At 40.2% G+C, this 23,565-nt stretch overlaps 1 protein-coding gene and 1 long non-coding RNA gene across 2 annotated transcripts in view; one reads left to right on the plus strand and one right to left on the minus strand.

The window, feature by feature from the left end:
* The window catches only part of LOC120401359, an 82,310-nt gene extending 79,568 nt beyond the window's left edge, over positions 1 to 2,742 (plus strand). The window contains exon 3 of the long non-coding RNA XR_005596396.1: positions 2,666 to 2,742. This is a non-coding gene — a long non-coding RNA (uncharacterized LOC120401359). The remainder of the gene's footprint in view (positions 1 to 2,665) is intronic.
* Positions 1 to 23,565, minus strand: part of RFX6 (regulatory factor X6) — a 46,848-nt gene that overhangs the window by 10,960 nt on the left and 12,323 nt on the right. The window contains exons 6-15 of the mRNA XM_039531255.1: positions 22,301 to 22,378; positions 19,806 to 19,833; positions 15,894 to 16,001; positions 10,771 to 10,848; positions 10,566 to 10,679; positions 7,915 to 7,964; positions 6,452 to 6,611; positions 5,424 to 5,568; positions 3,833 to 3,927; positions 411 to 528 (exon numbers count right to left, since the gene is read on the minus strand). Of these exons, the coding sequence (XP_039387189.1) occupies positions 411 to 528; positions 3,833 to 3,927; positions 5,424 to 5,568; positions 6,452 to 6,611; positions 7,915 to 7,964; positions 10,566 to 10,679; positions 10,771 to 10,848; positions 15,894 to 16,001; positions 19,806 to 19,833; positions 22,301 to 22,378 (974 nt within the window). The remainder of the gene's footprint in view (positions 1 to 410; positions 529 to 3,832; positions 3,928 to 5,423; positions 5,569 to 6,451; positions 6,612 to 7,914; positions 7,965 to 10,565; positions 10,680 to 10,770; positions 10,849 to 15,893; positions 16,002 to 19,805; positions 19,834 to 22,300; positions 22,379 to 23,565) is intronic.

Genomic DNA, 23,565 nt, shown 5'->3' on the forward strand with positions numbered 1-23,565 from the left:
TATGATTGTGTAGTTTATTGCCGAGTTAAATAATCATAATATTACCTTGTTCTTACATAGCACCTTTAATCATTATTATTAGTGGTATTATTATTGTTATTTAGGTCTCAGTACTTTACAAAGGAGGTCAGTTTATCCCCAGTTTACATATTGGGAAATTAACTCCTAGCACTAGCTCAAAAATGACAAAGAAATATCAAACCTTTAAAAATTGACATTAATCCTAGGGTACCAACTAATTACTGCTAAGAACGCTCTTTAAAAATGCAGTTGGCAATGTGTATAGCATAATCGTTTGGGCTCTGGTCAGAGAAACATTAGCCAGAAGACAATTCCACATGCTTGGGAAGTCTGGATAGAATGCCAAGCAGGTAGTTCATAAAGGAAGGGTTTAATAAAGCCCAGAGTACCAAAACTTGATGCGTTGTTTAGAGTGAGATTATGCATGACTCGGGCACCAAAAAAGCTCCATTTGAGAAGGAAATCTTGAGCTCTCTTCTTCAGTGACCTCCCATTTTGTTTGCTTGCCTAAAAGAGAAAGGAAGAAAGAGGACTCTATAAGTAAACTATGTTGACTCCTACTCATAGGGAATCTTATTCAGCTTCTGCATGGGGCCACACGACACAGCAGGGGAGACAGGAAAGTGGTGTGTGCTTGGCAGTTCACAGGATATCTTGGCCAGTCTGGCAGGACAGTTTGGCTGCATGAGACACGCTCTGCAGTGCACATACTTAGTACTTCAGAAAAGAGCAGTGTGCGCTCTCTCTAGTGCAAGCGGGCTGGGGACCCGGCCATGCCTCCCTTGGGACTGTGATATGCTGGATGGTGTTTCTGCTGGGCTCCTGTCCTAGCACTCAAGATAGTAATACTGCTCTGCACATGTATAGATAGAGAGGAAAAAACTCTTTGCACTGTATTATGCCACATACAAACAAAGAGCTGGAATTGGTCCCTGTACTTTAACTTCATCTGTATACTATTCAGTGGGCCTTCTCTCTTGCCGAACAACAAAATGGTATATCTAGTATCCTAACTCTGGGGCTTTTAATACTAGCGGCTCATTGTTGTCACTTCACCCTGACAGGGCTTTGCTCCATGTGCTACCATTATAACCTGTCACTTTTGCAAACAGAAAGAAGCGGTGTTGTGAATTTGACAGTGACTGCACTTTAACATGAACAGAAGGTAGAGGGCAATGGGAGGATTACGTGTCCTGTAAATGATTAGCTCTGACTTAACTAATCTCAACTCCTACAGAGGACTGTTGGTTGGGTTTGTTTTTTCCTAACCCTGGGAAAACAACCCTGGAAGCCATACCTGTTTGCCTTTGTATCATATTACATAATAGATGCTAAAGGGGGGATGATCTCCTATCTTTTCTGCCTTCCTTGTTTATCACTGATTGTCTAAAAGAAAATCCCGCATCACATTTTAGATTGTAACAGTCAAATTCTGCCTTCAGATAAGAGGGCTCAAACTTCACTTAAATCAGTGGGAGTTGTGCATTTGTGTATATAAGACAGTAAATATCATAATGCTACTCTATAAATCCATGGTACGCCCACACCTTGATTACTGGGTGTAGTTTTGGTCGCTCTGTCTCAAAAAATATATTAGAATTAGAAAAGGTACAGAGAAGGGAAAGAAAAATGATTAGGGGAATGGAACAGCTTCCATATGAGGAGAGATTAAAAAGACTGGGACTGTTCAGCTTGGAAAAGAGATGACTTGAGGGTATATGATAGTGATCTCTAAAATCATGACTGGTGTGGAGAATGTGCATAAGGAAGTGTTATTTACCCCTTCACATAACACAAGAATCTGGGGTCACTCAATGAAATTAACAGGCAGGAGGTTTAAAACAAACAAAAAGGAAGTACTTCTTCACACAATGCACAGTCAACCTGTGGACACTGTTGCCAGGGTATGTTGTGAAGGTAAAAACTATAACTGACTTCAAAAAAGAATTAGCTAAGTTCATGGAGATAGAGCCATCAATGGCTATTAGCTAAGATGGTCATGGCTGCAACCGCATGCTCTGGGTGTCCCTCAACCTGTGACTGCCAGAAACTGGTAGTGGACGACAAGGGATGGATCACTGTTCTGTTCATTCCCTCTGAAGCATCTGGCATTGGTGACTGTCATAAGACAGAATAGTGGGCTAGAGGCACCATTGGTCAGACCCAGTATGGCTGTTATATTATCTGAGGGCTGAATTAATCTCTAAGGGCTCTATTCAGCATTGTACTTAATAATAATAATGCCTAGTTCTTATATAATGCTTTTTATCAGTAGCTCTCAAAGTAGGTCAATATCATTATCCCCATTTTACAGATGGGAAAACTGCAGCACAGAGAAGGGAAATGACTTGCCCAAGGTCAACCCACAGGTCAGAGTCAGGAATCAACCCCAGGTCTCCTGAGTCCAAGTCCAGTGCTCTAGCTATTAGATCACACTGCCTTCCCTTAATGTACCCACTTCCATTAAGGAGCTCAGTATGATGACAGAAGATGTTAGCATTACAAATCATTATATTTTCAAACTAAAATAATTGAAAAAAAGTTCCTCTCTCACTGAAAAGGCTTGATTTGGTGTTTGATTTGAGATCACTGATCTCACTATCACCTGAAGCACTGAATTTTCCTCATCTCTCTGTTCTTCTAGATGCTTACGAGTCACAAGCTAGGATGTCATTTATTATTTTAGATATAACCTGGAACTCTGAATGCAGGTCTTGACAGGTAAGGAAGACCCAGATTTAAACTATTTTGTTTTGAAAATGTAGGTGTGTTTGGTAACAGACAAGCATACCGATCTTAATTTAACTGTACACAAACCTTGACTCTTCTTCAGGGCTGGCTCCAGGCACCAGCAAAGGAAGCAAGTGCTTGGGGCGGCCAATGGAAAGGGGCGGCAAGTCCAGGTCTTCGGCAGCGGGTCCCTCAGTCCCTCTTTTCCTCTTTGAGCTGCCGTGCCGAAGTGCCGCGGAAGAGAGAGGGGGCGAAGGACCCGCTGCCAAATTGCCACCAAAAAATGAAGCAACGCGATTGAGCTACCGCCAAAGTGCTGCCGATCAGCTGTATCTTTTTTTTTTTTTCTCGCTTTGCCGCTTGGGGCAGCAAAAAAGCTGGAGCCAGCCCTGCTCTTATTATTTTAAATTTGCTTTGCAAAAGATTTTTAATTCACTCTAAAAAATAATTCCCATCAAAATCTTGAGTAATACTAGTGCACTCAGCCTAAAATCACAATGAGGCACTTTCCATGCGGTCGTTCTTTTCATACAAGAAATTCTTCTGCAGATTAGCCAGTGCTGATTCCATCTATTACTTTATCTTACACCACACTTAATGTCACACAAATATCATTTAAAAAGAAACAAATATCTGCATCTCGGAGGGCCAAATCTTGCTCACACTCATTTGAGCAGTCACACTGGTGTCATATATACAAAGGTAAGGGGTGTATCTCTTGTTTATTTTTACATCATTATGGAAGTGCTGATTTCAATGTCAGAGTCATATATAATTGAGGTTTTCATATATAAAACACTTGAGGTGGGATTTTCAGAAGCACTGGCTTAACTCTGACTTTATTGGAGCAGATCCTCAGCTGGAGTAAATTATCATAGCTCCATTGACTTCCATGGATTGATGACAATTTACACCAGCTGAGGATATGTCTCACTGAAAAGTCATTGTCTTTAGGGAGAGCAGAGTTAGCCCAATGCTGAGCGCTTTTGAAAATCCCATCCTTGAAGTCAGTGGGACTTTGCTTACATGATTAAGGGGAGCAGGATTTGGCCTTGAATCAGACAGAGCAGTTGAAAGGTACCTTGATAACCCTTTGCTCAACCACAGTATCCAACCATTCAATAAATGATTCCACAGTGGCATTCTTCTTTAGCAGGTCCTTCAGTTCTTGGAACACTGTAATAGAGTCATCTACCATGTAAAAAGGAAAACACATCGTTGCTCGCTCCTCTGAATATGAGAGAAAGCCACTCACCAGTCATTGACAATTTTGTAGCATGGAAAGGAAAGGAAAGAATTAGAGCATTGAAAGAATGGAAAATTCACCAAGGAAGCAAACATTCTCGTTTGTTAGCTTTTTGTTTTTGTTTGTTTGCTTGTTTTGTTTTCCACATTGTATATTATGGGAGACTTTAAGAAAATAGAGAATTTTCCCATAAAATAAAATTACACACTGAGATACTGACATTTTTCATGATCTGTTCAGGATCTGTTCTTGGAACCATGTCTCATTCTAAATTTAACAGGACAAAGAACAGCTTTATCATACTGTAATATGGATGATTGAAACAATGGATGACTTTCACTGTGTCTTAGGTTTCTCTGACTTCTTAGGTTCTCAACAGCAAAACTAAGCTACTAGCCCTTCCAAGGTTCTCCTTTTCTAGAAAGTGTCTCTTTACCTGTCCAGTGAATTCCCAGCTAATCTCTCTTTTCACTCTGCTAGTAGAGCAAGAACAGAAAGGAAAATAGTAAATAAATAAATAAAAAGAGAACAAGAGAACAAAAGAGCAACTAAAGTGAAAATATGACTAGATTGTGAGGCTTTTTTTAATAAAAGAAAGAACAACATATACTTCGTTCAACCTTTCAGGACCAAAGTAACAAAATGTAGAAGAACACAGATGCTGGTGCTCTCAGTTCTGCCAGTTTTTGACCAACATGTTCCTTAAGTGATTAAAAAGTATCTTTTTGTCACCACATAGTATATTCAGGCACTGAGAAGGTGGCTAAATCCCTTTATTCTGAGCCAGTAGATATAAGAACAGGTAAAAAAAAAATAGAAAAATGATTGTGTGAAAAAATTCAAAATGTTGTAGCTGTTTCCATTATCTAGTTTTTGTGACATTGTCTAGGATATATTTACTGACATTTTTTATTTTAGAAAAAAGGCCATTTTCAACAACAACAATGTAATCTAGCTCTAGTAGCTATTAAATAAAGCTACAATTAAGTATTAAATATGCTTTTAGATGTGTTTCTTTAGAACCCTTATGCCCTATCTTCACAATCAAATGAGCTGTTAAAGAGACATTTTTTCAGAAACTAATCAGCTGTGTTGATCTGTGCAGATGGTGGCTAACTTTTAAAAAGAGTTCTGACAATTATCAGATAACATAGATATAATTTTCTCAACAACCATTTTAAAAATGCCCATTTGGGATGCCAATAGCTGACACAACTGTGTTAAACCATTTTCAAGATTGAGATTTGCATGCAGAATTTGGTAAAAGCTTCTCCTTTTGTTGGGCACATTGGGACCATTTAATGGCTTTTTTTAAAATTCTGGAGGTGAATCCTGAATTAGCATAGACATTTTCCTCAGTCCATCTTCACACTAATTAAGCATAAAATGCAGATTTTTTTTACAAAATATCTTACCACAGACTTACATTCAGTGTAGACTTCCCCATCAGATTCCATGCTGCCTGAGACTGTGAGAAGAGCTTGAGACCCAATGCTATTCAAATCTACCTTCTCAATATCAGCCACCATGGAATTCACCACATGCTGATCAAAGAGGGCTGGTCGGGCAATCTGCAAGAGACCATAGGGTTAAATACTAAAATCTGCACCAGTGGAAAGAACTGAATAATTTGTGGAAGAGGCAGGATCGTGAGCTCTTTCCTTCCTTTTTTCAAGGCTGAGGAATGATGTGGCTTTTTCATGATTAGATACCGCCACAAGAATACAATTATTTCAACGTTGACCAAATAGAACTGCCATGACTGAGTGAGAATTGATTCAAATTCCATATTAACTAACTCTTAGCCTTCCCCTTTCTTAGTTACATATACATTATAATACTTTGTTCTACTGAAGTGTCTTCCATCAGAGACTCTCAGAACTTTTACAACTCCACTGTGATGTTTCTATTGTCTTCATTTTACATATGGGAAAACTGGGGCACAGAGAAATTATATGACATGTCCAAGGTTACACAGGAAGTCTGTGGCAGAGGCAGGAATAGAATCCTTTGTCTTAACCATAAGACAATATTTCCTCTGATATAATACACCAGATAATAAGATGATGGTATTTCATAATTGTGAATGACTGCATGTTACTGGTACAGAGCTAGCACCACTTACATGGGTAAATCACAAATTAATCCAAAAGGTGATGAACTCACTAACCATTGCACGGAGGAAGTCATCATGGGGAGAAAGATCATTTGATATTTTCCACTTTGGGAATAAACAAATACCCTTTTATTGCACTTCATAATGTGCTTGCCAAAGCATGGAAGGATTTGCAAAGAAAAATCCTGTGGGGATTACAGTGTTGGTACCTGAAATGGTAGCAGACTCATGGGCCCAATGACTATAGCTGGTCAAAAAATGGGAAGATTTTTCATTAACCTTTCACTCTACAGTGTTTTGTAGTGATTCAAATTCTCATTCTTGTCTCCAGAGCTCACCTGAGCTAGGTGTAAGAATGATGTCTGTCGTTTCAGAGCGGAAACAAATCTTCGTGCAATAGGCAGTTTCTTATCTGCCAGAGCTTCTGGTAGATTTTCTAGAGATGAAACAACCCACTGTTCCCAGTTTTTAGCAAAAGTTCTTATATCTGCCAATAAACTACAATAAAAACAATATATTAAAGAAAGGCCAACATTATGATAAAACATTGCATTGCATCAGTTTAAGGGGAACAGCTTGAATAACGAAGGCCATCAGAGATAGCAGCAGCACAAAGACCTAGACAGACAAATAATCTCCAACAATTTTTCCCCCGGGGGAAAAAAACAGAGAGGATCTACATATAACAGATACTAGTCACATTCTTAAGGCATTGTTGGCAGGTACTTAGATATCATGGTGATGGGTGTGATGCAAGAACCATGATAGTATTCTGAAAATAGTGGAAATTAAGCTTTTGTCTCACATAACTAGTATGTTCTAGTCTCCTTTGTCTTCAAAGAACCTTCACTCAACCTATCTCCCTCTCCAGCAACTGCCTCATCTACCTTCATCCCCTTCCCTTCCCCTTCAGATTCTCTTCCCCAAACTGGCTTCTTTGTGCCACTCAGGTAGTATGAAGGAGCTGGAAACTGGCCTTAGCTGGCCAGCTGAGAGCGCCTCTTTCAGCTAGATGGTCTAGCTAACTCTTGGGATATAGGCCATGGCAGGAGAATGGCAAAGACATACAAACTGCTGCCTTTAGTGCATTAACTCAAGCAGAGCTAGCGGGAGTCTGTCTACCCACACTGGGAATCACACTTCCCAGATGCAGTGTAGACGTACCCAGAGGGATCATACTCAACTGGTATAAATTAGAGCAGGCCTGAGACTGCCATAATTAAGGCTGGCACTGGAGGTGATAGAAATTGGCACCTAGAATAAGGGCCATAACTGGCTCCTTGACAGCTCTCTCCTCACCACTCTCCTAGGAGCTTGGTGAAAGAGAAGATCTGTCCCACGGTGGCAATAGTGATTATGGGCCTAACCCTGAAACCCTCAGTCATCTGAGTAGTCCCATTGATTTAATAGGGCCATCACACAAATAAGGGTTTGCAAGGCTGGGCCCCGTAATTGGAAATTTTAAAATGGCATCATCATTCAGTCTACTTTGATTACAGCTGTAATGTGAAAAACAGCAGCAGGAACAGTGAACAACATAACCATAGAGTCAGATTTGAAAATATTTTGAAAAAAATAGACACAAGTCTACATCTATACATTCCATCAGTTCAGGTTGTATTTTGTCCTGTACTGCACCATTTTAGAAAGGTCCTTAAAATTAATGTTGTAACTGAGTAAAAGTCTTCTAAGCTTAGAATTCTATCGTAACATTGACTGTTTACTCCCTCTCTCTTTGGAGCATTTGATTGCCTAACAATTACCCAGACTATAGCAGTATTAGTAACTGTCAAGTACCCACCTTTCTGGCATTTCTTGCATTGTTGCAGGGATGAGTACATCTGTGAGGACCTGGAACAAGGTAATAGAAAATTATTTTACACCTCCATGGTCAACACATTCATACAAAGAAATTTAACTTCTGGGAAATTTAATTCCTATTGTAAGTTCCTGGAGGACTCTTCCATTTACACCTCTTTGAATCTTTCCTCATGACTCTTAAGAAAAAAAATCCAGGTAACGAGAAAAGAACTGGACATTAAAATAGGGGTCTCTTTGCTTTGTTAGTTTTGGATATTTTAACGTAAAAGTTGAAGCTCATGGCATTTTCATGTTTTCTTATCTGCTGCCTTTATTCTGATCAAGGGAGGCACACCCAGTTAGTTATAATAATGCATTTCATAGAGGTCTGCTCCAGAAATGTCTCAAAAATTCCCCTGTTTTTGTCACACCCGAGATTATTGTTATGGAACCAGCTGGTAGTGTTAAATTCAGCAATGATAACACTATGGACAGGAAGTGTGGTTTGGGGGTTACAGGAGAGCTGAGTTCAATTTCTGGCTGTCACAGACTCTCTCCATGGCCTAGGACAAGTCAATTTGCCTCAGTGAAATGGGGCCACTCAGGGGCGGCTCTAGACATTTTGCCGCCCCAAGCACGGAGGGTCCACTAGTCCCGTGGCTTCGGCGGACCTCCCGCAGGTCCGCCGAAGCCGCAGGACCAGCAGACCATCCGCAGGCAAGCCGCCGAAGGCACCCTGCCTGCCGCCCGAGGCACGCACTTGGAGCGCTGGTGCCTGGAGCCGCCCCTGGGGCCACTGATACTTCCTTTCCCCGCCCTTTGCCTCTCTTGGCTATTTAGATTCTTTGGGGAAGGGATTCTCTCTCACAATTTGTCTGTAGAGCACAGAGCCCTGCTTCTATCTTAGAAATATCTTAGGTATGTATATGGCCCCCATCACCGCAGTATCTGACATGACTCTGTAGACACTGTAACTCAGGCTGGGCCTCAGGCTCTGAAGCTGAGGGAGAGATGCTGGCTCAGACTTCCTGCATAGAAGTACTCTAAATGACTTGCCTACAGTCACACAGGAAGTCTGTACTGGGGAAAAGACTTGAACTCAGGTCTCCCAAGCCCTAGGCTAGTGCCCCTAAGCATTGGACCATCCTTCCTCTTGTACGGGTGGAGCCCAGAGGATTTTCAGGGTCTGGTGCAGGTCCCGGGACTCAACCTCAAGTAGGGGCTTGGTAGGGGGCGGGATTCTAGTCCCTTGGTGGAACAATTGGGGTGAAACAGCACTGAATGTCATCTTCACTGATGGGTTTTAATTATCTGGCTCAACACAGGGTTTCTTATATGTCATATAATAAAACAAAATTTGTTTCTACTAATAATTTTAATGGTATAATAATACAATAAAATGCTAGTTTATATTTGACAATTGTAATGCCAAGAGCACCTTTAATGCTTGAAAGTGAGAACTAGAGAAAATGACATAGAAGGAATAGCAAATTCTTTGATGTGATGAAATTTTGGGGAATTCCACTATTCCAGATTTTGAATTCTGCCCTTTGTAGTTTTTTTTCCCTTTTAGCTCAATCTTAGTTTAATTTGTAACCAATACTTATGGAGATACTGTGATTTTAAGCAGAAAACCCATGATAAACTCAAGGCACAACATGTTCTATATCTGGAACTGATGTTAAGTGGCACAGTCCAAGAACAGTAATTCATATCTTCATACTAACCTCCTACACTTTTTATTGATTTCATCAATTGACATGAATCTAAAATTTGCTGCTCAGTTTGCTGCTTGATATGTTTCTATGAAATGCTTTCCCTGCATCTTGTAGATTTTTTTCATATTTTTATCCAGTCAAGAAATGAAAATAAATGATAATAAAAGACCCAGTGCTAACTAGGCCCGAACCTCTCCATTCGCCACAAACACTACTTCTGATGTTTTCTGATTTCCAGTAGCAACTGTGAAACCTATCAGGAAGATAATGATAATCCTTTGTACTTATGTGATGTCTCTTATCTGAGGATCTCAAAGAGCTTTACAGCTATTAATTAAGGAAAGGCCAGATTTTCAAAAGAGCTCAGCACCCAACAGCTCACACACAAGTGTATGAAAGAGGCTATTTCCATTTTACAGGTGCTAAAAAGTTGAATCAAAGAGAAATAAAATACCAAATGCTAAGGGCTTCCCTCAGGCCTGGTCTGCACAAAGTTTTTAGACTGATTTAACTATGTCGATCAGGGGAGTGATTTTTTCCCCCAAAAACAATGAAATAAATACAATTCCTAATATGGATATCAAAATACTGGAATAAAAGTTGTTATCCATGTCCTACTCAGACAATGAAGTTACTGTGTATTTCCTTGAGTAAAACCTTAGTAAGAACCTCAGGATTTGGTCTTAAGGGACCTACTCAAGATCACACCGCAAGTAGGTAGCAGAAGAGGGAATGAAGTCAGTACAAATTCTGCTCTGACACCAGTTTTATGCTAATGATTATAGTGAAGTTGCTGCTGATGTACAGAGGGAGGGGAGTCAGGCCTCAGGAATCTTGTTGTTCTAACTTCTGCACTGTATTTTTACTCAAACACCTCCTGTTAAATAGGTGTAGGTTGACCCAGATTATCCACAAAACCAAATGCTTAACTCACCTTGTAGAGTATTGAGTCACAAACACAGAAGATGTCAATGATAACAGGATTTTCAAGCAGGGGAAGAAGATGGTCAGGCATTCCTTGCCAAAAATGTAGTAAGAAATGCTGAATCTGGGGAGAGGAAACAAAACACAGAGACAAAAAATGTCTTTTCTGCTACCTATGCATATATAACCAAGAATGTGTATTCAAACAGCCTCACCTCTTCAAAGTTCCCATTAATTGCATTGTCAAGGACACACTGACAGTGTGTTTTGTACATCATGATAAGGGTATCTACCTGTTTTGGAAGACAGAAAGATTAAATAGGATCTCTTACCACTCTCCTTTAGTGCTGTGACGAAGTAGGTTTCTGCTGTCTTTTGCTAGCATTGAAGTACAGTATATCAACCTTCTAGCATAAAAGGAATGAAAGTGCATGACCTTCAGAAAACTGTAGGTACAGCTCTAGAACTGATAACAATGAAAGAGGCACCCATCTCTAATTCTGCATCAACAATTTTAAGGCCCAATCCTGTATCAGATGTGCAGAATATATTTTGAAAGTTTACATAGGCAGCGGCCAGTTTACCCAAGTTAGGGGTGAAGTATACCCACATATTTGAAAGTAGGATTAATTCCCAAGAGTAGTACAAGTTAATCATTAGGCTACTATAGGCGTCTAGGAGTGTTTTGAAACATCATTGGGTGGACAAATGGGGAAAAAAGCTGTCAGTCACTGGGTCAAAGTTTAATCATCACCTTTCAAGAGCAAAGCTTTAAAGAGCAGAATTTTCCTTTCATCTCACGCAGCTGATTCATCTCTAGTGTATTGCTCCTTGATTTTAATGGGATTGCAGAGGTGTGACTGACAAAGGAATTTGTCCCAGTGTCTGAAAAATGGGTAATATTTGTAACTAGAGTTGTGCAAAACATTTCCAAAGAAGCCTGACCTTACACCAAGCTTACCTGATCATCCAGATTCAGAGAAAGTTTGCTATGGTTTGTGAAACTTTCCAACATACCAAGGCCCAGATTCAACTCAGGTTTGCATGGTTTCAGTTAATCGCAGTTAACTCATGTGATTAACTCAAAAAAATTAATCACAATTAAAAAAATTAATCGTGATTAATCGCATTGTTACACAATACCAATTGAAATTTATTAAATATTTTGGATGTTTTTCTACATTTTCAAATATATAAATTTCAGTTACAACACAGAATACAAAGTTTACAGTGCTCACTTTGTATTATTTTTATTATAAATATTTGCACTGAAAAAATGATAAACAAAAGAAATAGTATTTTTCAATTCACCTCATACTAGTACTGTAGTGCAATTTCTTTATTGTGAAAGTGTTACTAACAAATGTAGGTTATCTTGTTACATAAATTTACTCAAAAACAAAACAATGTAAAACTTTAGAGCCTACAAGTCTGCTCAGTCCTACTTCTTGTTCAGCCAATCGCTAAGAGAAACAAGTTTGTTTACATTTACAGGAGATAATGCTGCCCACTTCTTAATTACAATGTCACCTGAAAGTGAGAACAGGAGTTTGCATGGCACTATTGTAGCTGGCATTGCAAAATATTTATGTGACAGATGCATTAAAGATTCATATGCCTCTTCATTCTTCGGCCGTCATTACAGAGGACATGCTTCCACGCTAATGAAGCTTGTTAAAAAAATAATGCACTAATTAAATTTGTGACTGAACACTTTGGGGGAGAATTGTATGTCTCTGTTTTACCCACATTCTGCCATATATTTCATATTATATCAGTCTCGGATGATGACCCAGTATATGTTGTTTGATTTAAGAACACTTTCACAGCAGATTTGACAAAACTCAGAGAAAGTACCAATGTGAGATTTCTAAAGACAGCTACAGCACTCGACCCAAGGTTTAAGAATCTGAAGTGCTTTCCAAAATCTGAGAGGGATGAGGTGTGGAGCATACTTTCAGAAGTCTTAAAAGAGCAACATTTTGATGCGGAAACTACAGAATCCGAACCACCAAAAAATAAAATCAACCTTATGCTGGTGGCATCTGACTCAGATGGTGAAAATGAACATGCTTGGTCCGCACTGCTTTGGATTGTTATTAAGCAGAACTCATCATCAGCATGGATGCATGTCCTCTGGAAAGGTGGTTGAAGCATTGAGAGACATATGAATCTTTAGCGCATCTGGCACATAAATATCTTGCAACGCCAGTTACAACACTATTGTGCAAATGCCTGTTCTCACTTTCAGGTGACATTGTAAACAAGAAGTGTGCCGCATTATCTCCTGCAAATGTAACGAAACTTGTTTGTCTGAGCGATTGGCTGAAATAGGACCGAGTGGACTTGTAGACTCTAAAGTTTTACATTGTTTTATTTTTGAATGAATTTATTTTTTGTACATAATTCTACATTTGTAAGTTCAACTTTCATGATAAAGAGATTGCACTACAGGACTTATATTAGGTGAATTGAAATATACTGTTCCTTTTGTTTTTACAGTGCAAATATTTGTAATAAAAATTAAATGTAAAGTGAGCAGTGTACACTTTGTATTATGTGTTGTAATTGAAATCGATATATTTGAAAATGTAGAAAACATCCAAAAATATTTAAATAAATGGTATTCTATTATTGTTTAATAGCAAGATTAATTGTGATTATTTTTTTCTATCACGTGATTATCGTGATTAATTTTTTTAATCGCTTGACAGCCCTAGTTTCTGCACATTTTTGGTGTAGGGAAAAGAGGGGAATGTGCCAAGAGAAACAAAAATAAAAGATGTGTACCGATCACTGTGTGAAATTAACCTGCTGACTTTCACACAGCTACAATTGTAACTACAACTGTATGGAAAATGGAGGATGAAAGGGAGTGTCAACAATGTATTCACGAAATTTTGTGTAGAAATTTATAATTTTGATGATTTTTCATTAAAAAAAATCAAACTTTGAAAATTTCAACCCAGTTTAGTTGTAACACCTAATGCCAGCTTCTACACCTTCAGAACCTCCACTCACTTAAGTTTCTTAGCATTTTAACTATCTATCTGTGTAGGTTTTTATAGCAGCTCCCATCACCATGGTATCTGAGGAGCTTCTGGGCATTTCCTTCACTTAAAAAACCTAGAAAGGGTGATCCTATTCTATCCTTTTCAGATACTATTTGAGCTCTGTTCTGAACCTGTAAACATTTTCATAGCTCTCCAGCTGTCTTGCAATATTTGTTTCCTCCCTGTCTCCAAGAGTCAGACTATGATGCAGCAGTCAGTAAGATTCTGTCAATACAGCCAAAACAGTGCCCATGGCTTCAGCACAGGTTTTGATGTGGTTATTACCTGGCTAGCTCCATCTGCAGAGGCTGAACTAGGCTGTATTACAGCTCATTTTAACCACAACTGAGAGCCTGTCTACATAAGAAGTTTTCACTGGTTTAGCTTAAATTGATTTAAACTCTTAATACCATGGGTGGCGGGTATCATAGGCTGTGGGAGGATGTGCCTACCCAAACAGCCAGGCATAGCCCCGCCCACGCTCTGCCCCCAGTTTCCCTCCTGCTTCTCGCTCTGCAAATCGGCTCTTCCCATGCACAGTGGGGCTGGCGCTGGGGCCACGCCTCCCATGTTCCCAGCACTCCGGGGCTGAAGCTGCACTGCCAGCTCTATGGGCACTCCAGGGGCTGGGGACGCTCTGGGGCTGGGTGCACTAGCCTGGGGAGGGGTCCAGTGGCGGCGGTGGGGGCTCTGGACTCCAGTGGGGGGAGGGGTGTGGAAGGGGCAGGGCGGGGGCTAGCATCCCCGGCCAGCAGTTCACATGCTGCCCATGCTCAATACAACTTCCCATCTGTAGCAAATATATTTTTCTTTAGCCAAAAAAGCAGCTTGGGAGCTTTTGCTTTGTTGTTGCCCTGAAAGGAGTCAAAGTGGGGCAGCAACAGCAGGTCAGAGGGAGCAGGCCAGTTGAGTATGCCAGGCGCCCCCTGCTGCCCTCAGACACTGCTGTTACAAGAGTGGTCTATAAATGAGAGACATCTATCCATATGTAAATAGTTAGCTAATGGATTATATGCTAGTAGGTGGCGCTCAACAATATATAGCATAGGTCTTGGATTTTGTAGAGGACCAATGAAACTTATTGTGCACTGCAAATGGCTTCTTACATGTTGCTCTTCATAACAAAGGCACAAGGTCTTTCAAGGCCTCCACTCCTTTCCCTCTTCCAGAACAAGTAGGCATGAGCCTACCAGCTCCTCCCCTGAGGGAATGGCTCAGAAGGGGGATGGGCAGCACTGCAACAGCCAGTCAGTGGCCATTAGGGTCTCAGAAAGCCTTCGGAGACCCCCTAATCTTAGTACAGCAGCCACCAACTTGGCCAACATTGAACCAGCAACTTTCAGAGTTTACAGCTTGCGCTAAAGATCTATGCTCTGCAATTTAGGATCCTTTTAACAGATTCATATCCTACATGGATCAGACACATCATACATGTGCTGTAGCCCACAAAAGCTTATGCTCAAATAAATTTGTTAGTCTCTAAGGTGCCACAAGTACTCCTGTTCTTTTTGTGGATACAGACTAACACAGCTGCTACTCTGAAACCTATCATACATGTACTAACCCCTGGGCTATGTATGCAGAACTGTTTATTGGATGGTTAAAGTGCACGTGGGAATGGGGTAATATTGTGTATTGACTTGTAAAATTCACAATTTCTAATGTACACTGTGTTGTTCCATTACATACATCATCCATTCAGGAAACAGCAACAATACCATCAGACTTCTGTAACTGAGCAACACAGCACAGACTTCCAAAGCTACAGTCAAATGTGCAGTTCAAACGATATTGTGACCAAGAATTATTTGCTACAAAATTCATGAATAATTTCAAATAATCAGCACACATGTCATTTTGTGATTTGTTCATAGACAGTTGATGAGGGGAGGTGGGGAAAGGTAAATTTCACCTAATTATTTGTTGTGAATTATTTGCTCCAATCTAATCAGTAAAAATTGACTTTCAAATCCAAAGGCATTTGGAATGAATACAGCTCCCAACTATTTGTTTGTTTTTCCCTCCCCTTGTTACATACCATCAGTTTGTAAAATACTAGGTCAGTTAATAGGTAAATAATTCAACCACCTTTCCAATGGTGAGCCAGTTAATCGACATTCGTAAAGGTTTGCCCCTTCTATAAATCAGTCAACTCTGTTTGATTGTGGACATTTCTGGCTCTTTCATGTCAATACTGTGATCCTCAAAGGCTGAGTGAGATATGGAGAAAAGTTCTCTGACAGTTTTTGGTCTGCAAGTCAAGAAAGAAGCATCTCCCATTTTACCTTTTCTTTAGAAATGCACCCTTGAAGCACAAGGTGTTGAGCACTGGGGAACTCTGGAAGGAGTGTTCCAGTTTTGGAACTAAGAGAATATTTCCTAGTGAAGCCACCCTGAAATGTGTAAAAATACAGTAAAATTAGAAACATGTAATACTACCACCACCACCAATTAGTATTTAACTGATGTTATATCTCATGAGACTCCCAAAGGTTCCAAAACTTTGGTTAAAGTCAGATAAATCTTTCAAAGTTCCAAAGTCAGATAATTCTTTTCAAAACTTGAGTCACTGTTCAGTAAGATACTTAAGCATGTGCCTAACTTTAATCACCATCCAATTTTGCTTTCACAGTTGTACAAACCTGGAATCACTCCACTGACTTCATGGAATTCTACTGGCTTCAAAGAATTGACTCCTGATTTACAAGTGAAAGCAGACCATAATCTCTTGTGTTTAAACGGACATACATAAAACATACACAAAGCTTTGTAAGACCAGGTGATCACACTGGGCCAAATTAATCTTTGGTGCAACTCCATTGACTTTAACTGAGTTATATCAGAGATTAATTAGACACATTTTTTTTTCTGGAAGGGACCCTTTCGAGAGTGTGGGTTCAATCCAGTGCTTAATTTGTGCCATGGCTTGCCAGGATGGAGCCCCAGCACCCCTAGGTTTGGCACTTCATAGCCCTGGCACTTCTGGGCTTGCTGCATCAGTTATGAATGCAAAAAAAATGCACCTCTTTCGTTACAAATTAAGCACGGGCCCAATCCTATTCCATTTAAATGAGTGGGAGTTTTCACAGTGAGACTTGAATTGCCTCTTGAAACACTTATGAGACTGTAAATATCAAGACTTTTTCTTCTGTTCGCACCGGCTGGATAAGTGAAAGAGCAGCTCTGCTTCTTGCTCATTTTGGAGGTAAGCGCCTATTCATTTATAAAGGTTCCCAGAACAGTCTAACCTGCATACATGTGATTCCCATTCATTCACTCTTAGGAGCTGAACTGAGCTCTGTGCCTTGCTGCTTTCTCACATCTGAAGTTCTCCTTCTGTCAAATGGCAGTGGCCTGTGGTTTGGTTCAATCCCTGCTGAAGACAGTGTTGTCTGGAGGGGTGTGTGACCATAGTTCATTATAAATGTACTGCAATACTACGCAACAATTCAAGAGCCCAGCACTGAAGTCCCTAGTTTTGCTTGACTGAGGTCTCCTGGACTGCGTGTAAGGGCAGGAAGTGAAGAATAAATTCATGCAGGAGATAGTACAGAGAGGCAAAACACACTTAACCAAGCTGCAGTTTGGCCTGGACACTAAGGTCAAGTCTCTCTTACCAAAAAAAAGAAATGCAGTGGGATTGTTAACTAGCACAAGGGGTCGTGACATCAGGCTTACATCTCCTTGGAGGATAATATTCTCAGAACACTATGCTGCCAATTACCCTGCAGGGGCACTGGTTCAGTACTAACTCAGAGGGGAAAAGGCCTCCTTTCTGGGCTATCAGTACCACTTTTTTCAGTTCCTAGATGTTCCCTACAGGGCTCCCATTCAAGCAGTGACCTATCTGAATCTTGTAAGCCCCGGCAGGATCACAGCCAAAGGTAGCACAGGTGCTGGCTATACCTCGAGAGGAAAGCTTTCAGGGCTAGAACCGTGGCCCCAAATGCTGATGCTAGCCTTTCCCTTTCAGAGCGACAGCAGGTGCAGATGATGAAACAACGACAAGCCTGCATGTTCAGATACTGACTACGATAAAACATGACAAATCTACACTTCACTAGTTTGCTGACTTTCTAATTCCCACAATAACCCGGCTGCCTCAGCCCACTTCTCAGCAAAGACTGAACAGTAGCACCCTGTATTATGTAACGTATGACATTACTAAGACTTCCTAAGCTTTACACTATATACCACAGTACACTTAGTGCTGCATTATGAAATACCGTGAGGAAAATGAAATGATAGTGGTCAAGAAAATGGACAGAGTACATTCTGTGATGCTCTCCTGGCTTATTGAATAGTGTTTGCTCACATAGGATTACATTTAACCCCGGTCAGGCTGCCTGCCCAAGTCCCTGTGTTCCCTCTCTGCCTCACTTAGTCCTCAGTGCACAGAGCCTTGCACAGTCTTCTGCAATGAGAGGAATTTCACCTTTAGGAATCCACTCATTCTGAATGGGTTCCCTCAGTCACTACTGGGTGGGATTCAGCCCAGGTACTGGGCCAGCACATTTAAACCCTGATTTGAGAATGTAAGTGGTACTTAAATTGGCCTTGTTCTAGCCCTCTGCATATGGGTGAGTTTCACCCTAGCGTGAATTAGCAAGTTAATGGGTGTACATAAATATAGAGCAAAGAAATATAAAAAAGTGTGTAATTCTGTGTCCACTGAAGCAGATGTAAAGATTTCAACAATCTGAGTCAGTCTCAAATTAAATGAATTCAGAATACCAAGAACTGAAGCTAGGTGTTGTCCACCACTTATTTACCCTGTTTTTTAATCATTTGACTTACATTCTTACACTGATCTGTTTCATTTGAGGGTGTGCATTTGCATTTGGGATACCTTAAATTCAGATTTGAATGAACACTTCAGACTTCCAAACAGTCTTTACTTTATCATTAAAAAAACCAAAACAGAAAGCAAGGAATGACAGACATATGTTATTTGAACAGCACCTTGCCTGTCCCATCAACCTATTCAAACACAGATAAAGAGCTAAATGAAAGAAATGATAGAAGTTTAAATTATGTATTGACTTAAACATTAGACAGTTAAAACACTGTTTTGAGTCAATATTTCTGCAGTTTTCCAATTGCCTATCAGCATCAAGATTTTTTTTTAAATTGATAACAGGAGCAATCTGGGTGCCTTTATTATGCAATTACCCATTAAATGTATTAAAAGCTTTGATTAAAAGAAATTAGTGCATAAAAGTTTTTTTTAAAGAAAAAACATTTGCACCATTTCATTGTGCTAATGGATTTATATGACTGTATCCCACTTCTAGGTTTGATATTTTAACCCATTGCCACCTGCCCTTTCATTCTAATACCATCTGTTTCTAATGGCTATTTAACATTAAGATAATGACAGCAATATTATCAGCCTAATTAACCATGCAGACTCTAATGGCACACTAACTGGTTTAGATAAAAGAGTTTTCTGATATCTGCTCATACAGAAAAAATACTAAAAAATGTGATAAAACATACCAGAGGTAAACAATGTGCCTGGCACTCAAAGTTCATCCAAGTTTCATTTAGTCTGTACCTATAAGATTTTAAAATCTTTTCAATGTTTCTGTGTTGCTGGTGAGAATGACATCTCATGCAATCTTTGTAAATCCTTTCTGCAAAAACTAATTGAACAAATTGCCTAGGGAGGTTGTAGAATCTCCATTGTTGGAGATTTTTAAGAATAGGTTAGCCAAATACCTGCCAGGGATGGTCTAGTTATTACTTAGTCCTGCCTCAGTACAGGGGACTGGACTAGATGAGCTCCCAAGGTCCCTACCAGTCCTACGTTTCTATGATTCTATGATATTTTCAAGACAGTGAGCAGGTATATAGTTTAATGGAAGGAGGGTTGCAAAATTTTCACTAAATCCTGTCTGATCACATTCATTTTAGTTTTGTTTTGAAACTTGACTGCATGGTCTCAGACACCCAGGGCTCGACTATACAACCCTGACATTGAGAACCCTTATTCACAAGTGTAATCCCATTGACTTCATTTGGATTATTCTTGGGAGCACATGCTTAGCAGCATGACTAAAGGTCGCACAATCTACCCTATAACGCACTGTTGCAATTTTCAAGCAAACTGGGGCTGGGGGGAACCACTCCCTATTCAATAGTTCTACTATGAATAAAGGCACTACAAGTAAGAGAAAACAGGGCACAGTGCTTACCTCATTCTTCAACTTGCTTCCAGAAAACCTTTTAAAAAAATAGATTGTATTAATACATCAAAATTGAGCATTGTGGTTATTTTAATTAAACAACAACAACTCCTCCCCACACTGCACTGGATGGAAAAATGATCATGGTAAGCCTGAAAAATAAACATATCTGGACAATTAGCTCCATTCCTTAACTTCTACTGGTCTCCAAGCTCCTAAGAACATCATTAAAGCCATGGGAGACAGTCTTTTAAAAGTGAAGAATTTAGGGCAGTGACCAATCAGAAAAGCCTAAGGCCCAGGTTCCATTCAGACTTCAAACCTGTGTCAGAACCTCACAAAAGTTTGTAAGTCAGGAAAGCTTTTAGCCCCAAATCTAGAATATTTTAGAACTGCCCTAGCAGAGAATAAGAGTAATAAAAAATAAATGAAAGAAAAAAGAGTTTAGACTTTCCCCTTTGAGAAGAACGATAATAGCATAAAATAGTGTTTGCCAGAAACTAGCTACTTTCCTAGAACTCAGAATGGTTTCAGTCCAAGAGGGATGTATCTCTGATAGAAAAAAAAATCATTAATAACTGTCAGGAATATGTAACAGTATAGATACCATTCTGTGTACTATGGGCCTGGTCCAATGGCCACAGAAGTCAGTGGAAAGACTCCCATTGGCTTCATTGGGTGTTGAAGCAAGCCCTAGGTGCAGTCATTAGAAAACTCAGTTGAATTATATTGACTACGTTAGGGAATCCTGGGTTGCAAGGTTTTACAAGGATCTGCACAATGATGAAAACAAGTCAGTTGTGGTTTGTATAACTAATAGAATTCCCCCTTATTTTAGCTGCAAGGTGGTAAGATTACAATGACAACATGAAGTTTTATAGTGACATGGGAAGGTATTGTGGTTTCAAGCCATTGAGATGCGCCGGGGACAGGGAGTGGAGCTGACATGGCCGGAGGAGACCCAAGGCATTCTGCCTGCACAGGCCAGACACAGGGGAAACGGCTCAGGGGAGTGGCGGTGAGTGTCTTGGAAAGGGGAAATGTGTGTTCCTTCCAAATCTCATGTCTGATGCCAGATACCAGAAGGCAAGTAGGGACGGTGGGTGAGCAGAAGAACTCCATGGCCTACAGAGATAGAGCTAAGTGGCCTCACAGCTAGATGTGTATTGTGGACAGAGCAACAAGGGGACACCACCAATTCAGCACATAACTTGGGCAGCTTTTGCTGGGTGTGTTCCTCCAAAGCCCCAGTCACAAGCTAAAGCTGCTCTTCCCACAGTGCTATTGGTAGGAGTGTGCTACGCTTGCTCCTTTGAAGGACGGGGGTGCAAGGGGCAGATATTTAAAGGTATTTAAGCACCTAAAGATGCAGAAAGGTGCTTAGTGAGGTTTTCAAAAGCACCGAGGCACTTCAGTCTCATACTGAAATCAATAGTTGTTAGATGCCTGGTAGTGCTGGAAAATCCCACTAGGCACTTATCTGCACCGTTAGACACTAAACTCCTTTGAAAATCTGGCCCTGGGTTCATTTGCATTAACTCCACTTTCTTTCACTCAGCAGCAATGGAGCTTGCAAGGCTACAGGCTTGAACCTAATGGTGCATGGCTCTGGCTGAGATACTGCCCAGGGCCATTAGTGATATGGTCCCCTTTGTGCCTCTCACTCAATTAAATGAGCAATTTGTTCAAGATAATTCTGCATTACAAAATAACCTCATCTACAAATGTGCCGAAAACACCCCCGCAATCCTTGATAAATGCTGGATAAGGAAATGGCAGGTTCAGATTTATTATACCCAGCAACTGCAGGATCCTCCTTTCTTTAGATGACCAATGCCAACATTAGCCTTATGTTTTCTTTTGGGCCCTATTTCTTATGCCAGGAACTCTGGGCGATAACCTGAAGCTGCCATGGCTGAATTTTCTATATATGCCCATAAACTCATTTTTCCCTTTCCTTTAACACAATCCCAATCATGTCTGTATTTGCATCGACAATGAAAGCCTTCATTCAAGCCATATGTGAACTGAGACATTTGTTTTAGGAACTATTAGCCTTTGTTTGGTAAACCAACATGCAGCTATCATAATTTATTGATCTTGCTAGCTGTCCCTTAAATAAATATAATTAGAGCTTCTGGTTTAGGTTTCAGCTTGATATTTGCCAGTAAAAGAACCAGTAAATATTAATCTACACTGAAACCCGCCTTCCTGCCCACAGGTGCCAACTTCACACCATTCCCTGGCAGTGTCACAATGGTGAGCTGCATTGGGTGGCCCACTGTGTCCAAAAATTTAACCCTGGATTTTTGGGAGTAAATTACCTCCCCAAACCAGGGATATTAAAAACATGAGAGAACAATATTACTGGTGCCTCTATACTACAGTGATAGGTGTCCTGTGACTACCTTACATAGATAGATAAGATTAAAATTAGATCATTGCTGAACATCAATCCAAAATACAGTGGCAGAGATTTAGTCTCAGAAGTCACGTTACTGTACCTTGTCAACCCTTTTCCAGAATACACAGAGTGGTAATATGCACTGCTTTCTTTAATGCCGATTCCATAATAATGATACCTGTGAAAAAGAAAAGGGCTACTTACGTTTGTGGAGGACACACATAAAGGTCTACAGGGAACTAAACTGGTGCTTAATTCAACTTTTCCTTAGAATCTATTTTAATTAAAATTATTTGTCATGTCACTGGGACAGATTCTGGTCCCACTGAAGGCAATGAGAATATTACCATTGTATTCACGATTTGGCCCAAAGACCACAGCTAATCTACTTCCTTCACTTACCAGGATACACTCAAAACCCACTAAGAATTTCAACTGGTGCAGAAAGCAACTCCCCACTTATTAAATGTTATGTCCTGCCAGGTTATATCTCATCTCTGCTCCATAGTCAGCAGTGGCTTTCAGTTTGCTTCCCGGTGAAGGTTAAAGTGTCAGGTTTGATCCATCTATCTAGATTTTTATATCATGCTCATCACTGTAGTATCTGAGTCCCTGGAAAGTTCGAAATGGTTTAAATCAGTTTACCTTTCAGACTACTTCTTTCCCGATGTGATGCTTCAGCATCTTCAATCAGATGAGGTGCTTGAAACAACCATCGTGCTTCTTGTCTACCCTGTGAGTCAGTTTTCAGCCTCCTGCCCATATCTAGAAATACTATCCTGGAATCCTCACATTGGCTGGATTCTCCTCTTAGGCCTTGCCCACCCACAGTGCATGCACTGATTCACTAGTTAAATCAGTGCAACTCCCCTCACGTGGACATTCTTGACATAACACACAGTTGCACTGGTTTAACTAAATTGGTTTAGAATCACAACTTTTAGTTAAACTGGTCAACTTTATGTGTAGACCAGGCCTAAATTGCATTGGCGTAACCCTCCAAACTCAGTGGAGTTGCATCAGCTTAACTGAGGGGAAAATTTAGATTGACTCCCCTTTGTATATGTCAAGTATAAACAATAAAAGTAGTAATGTGTTTAAAATGACTCATTAGTGTCACATTAGTATCACTTACATCAACATCATTTCCTCATCTATAAAAGCTAATAGCTTAAATTTATATAGCACCGTTCATCCAGAAGGATCTCAAAGTTATAACCTGGTTTACAAACTATATTAACCCCTTCATCCCTGATGTTTTAAAAAATGTTCAGTAAGGAAGGAGGGAGATACCTGGAGGGAGGGACAATTAGATGGAGAAATCTTAAGGACCAGAGTTGGTGGGCAATTGCAAGATCCCTGATG

This window comes from Mauremys reevesii, linkage group 3 (genome assembly GCF_016161935.1).
Source record: "Mauremys reevesii isolate NIE-2019 linkage group 3, ASM1616193v1, whole genome shotgun sequence".
NCBI classification, from domain to species: Eukaryota; Metazoa; Chordata; order Testudines; family Geoemydidae; genus Mauremys; species Mauremys reevesii.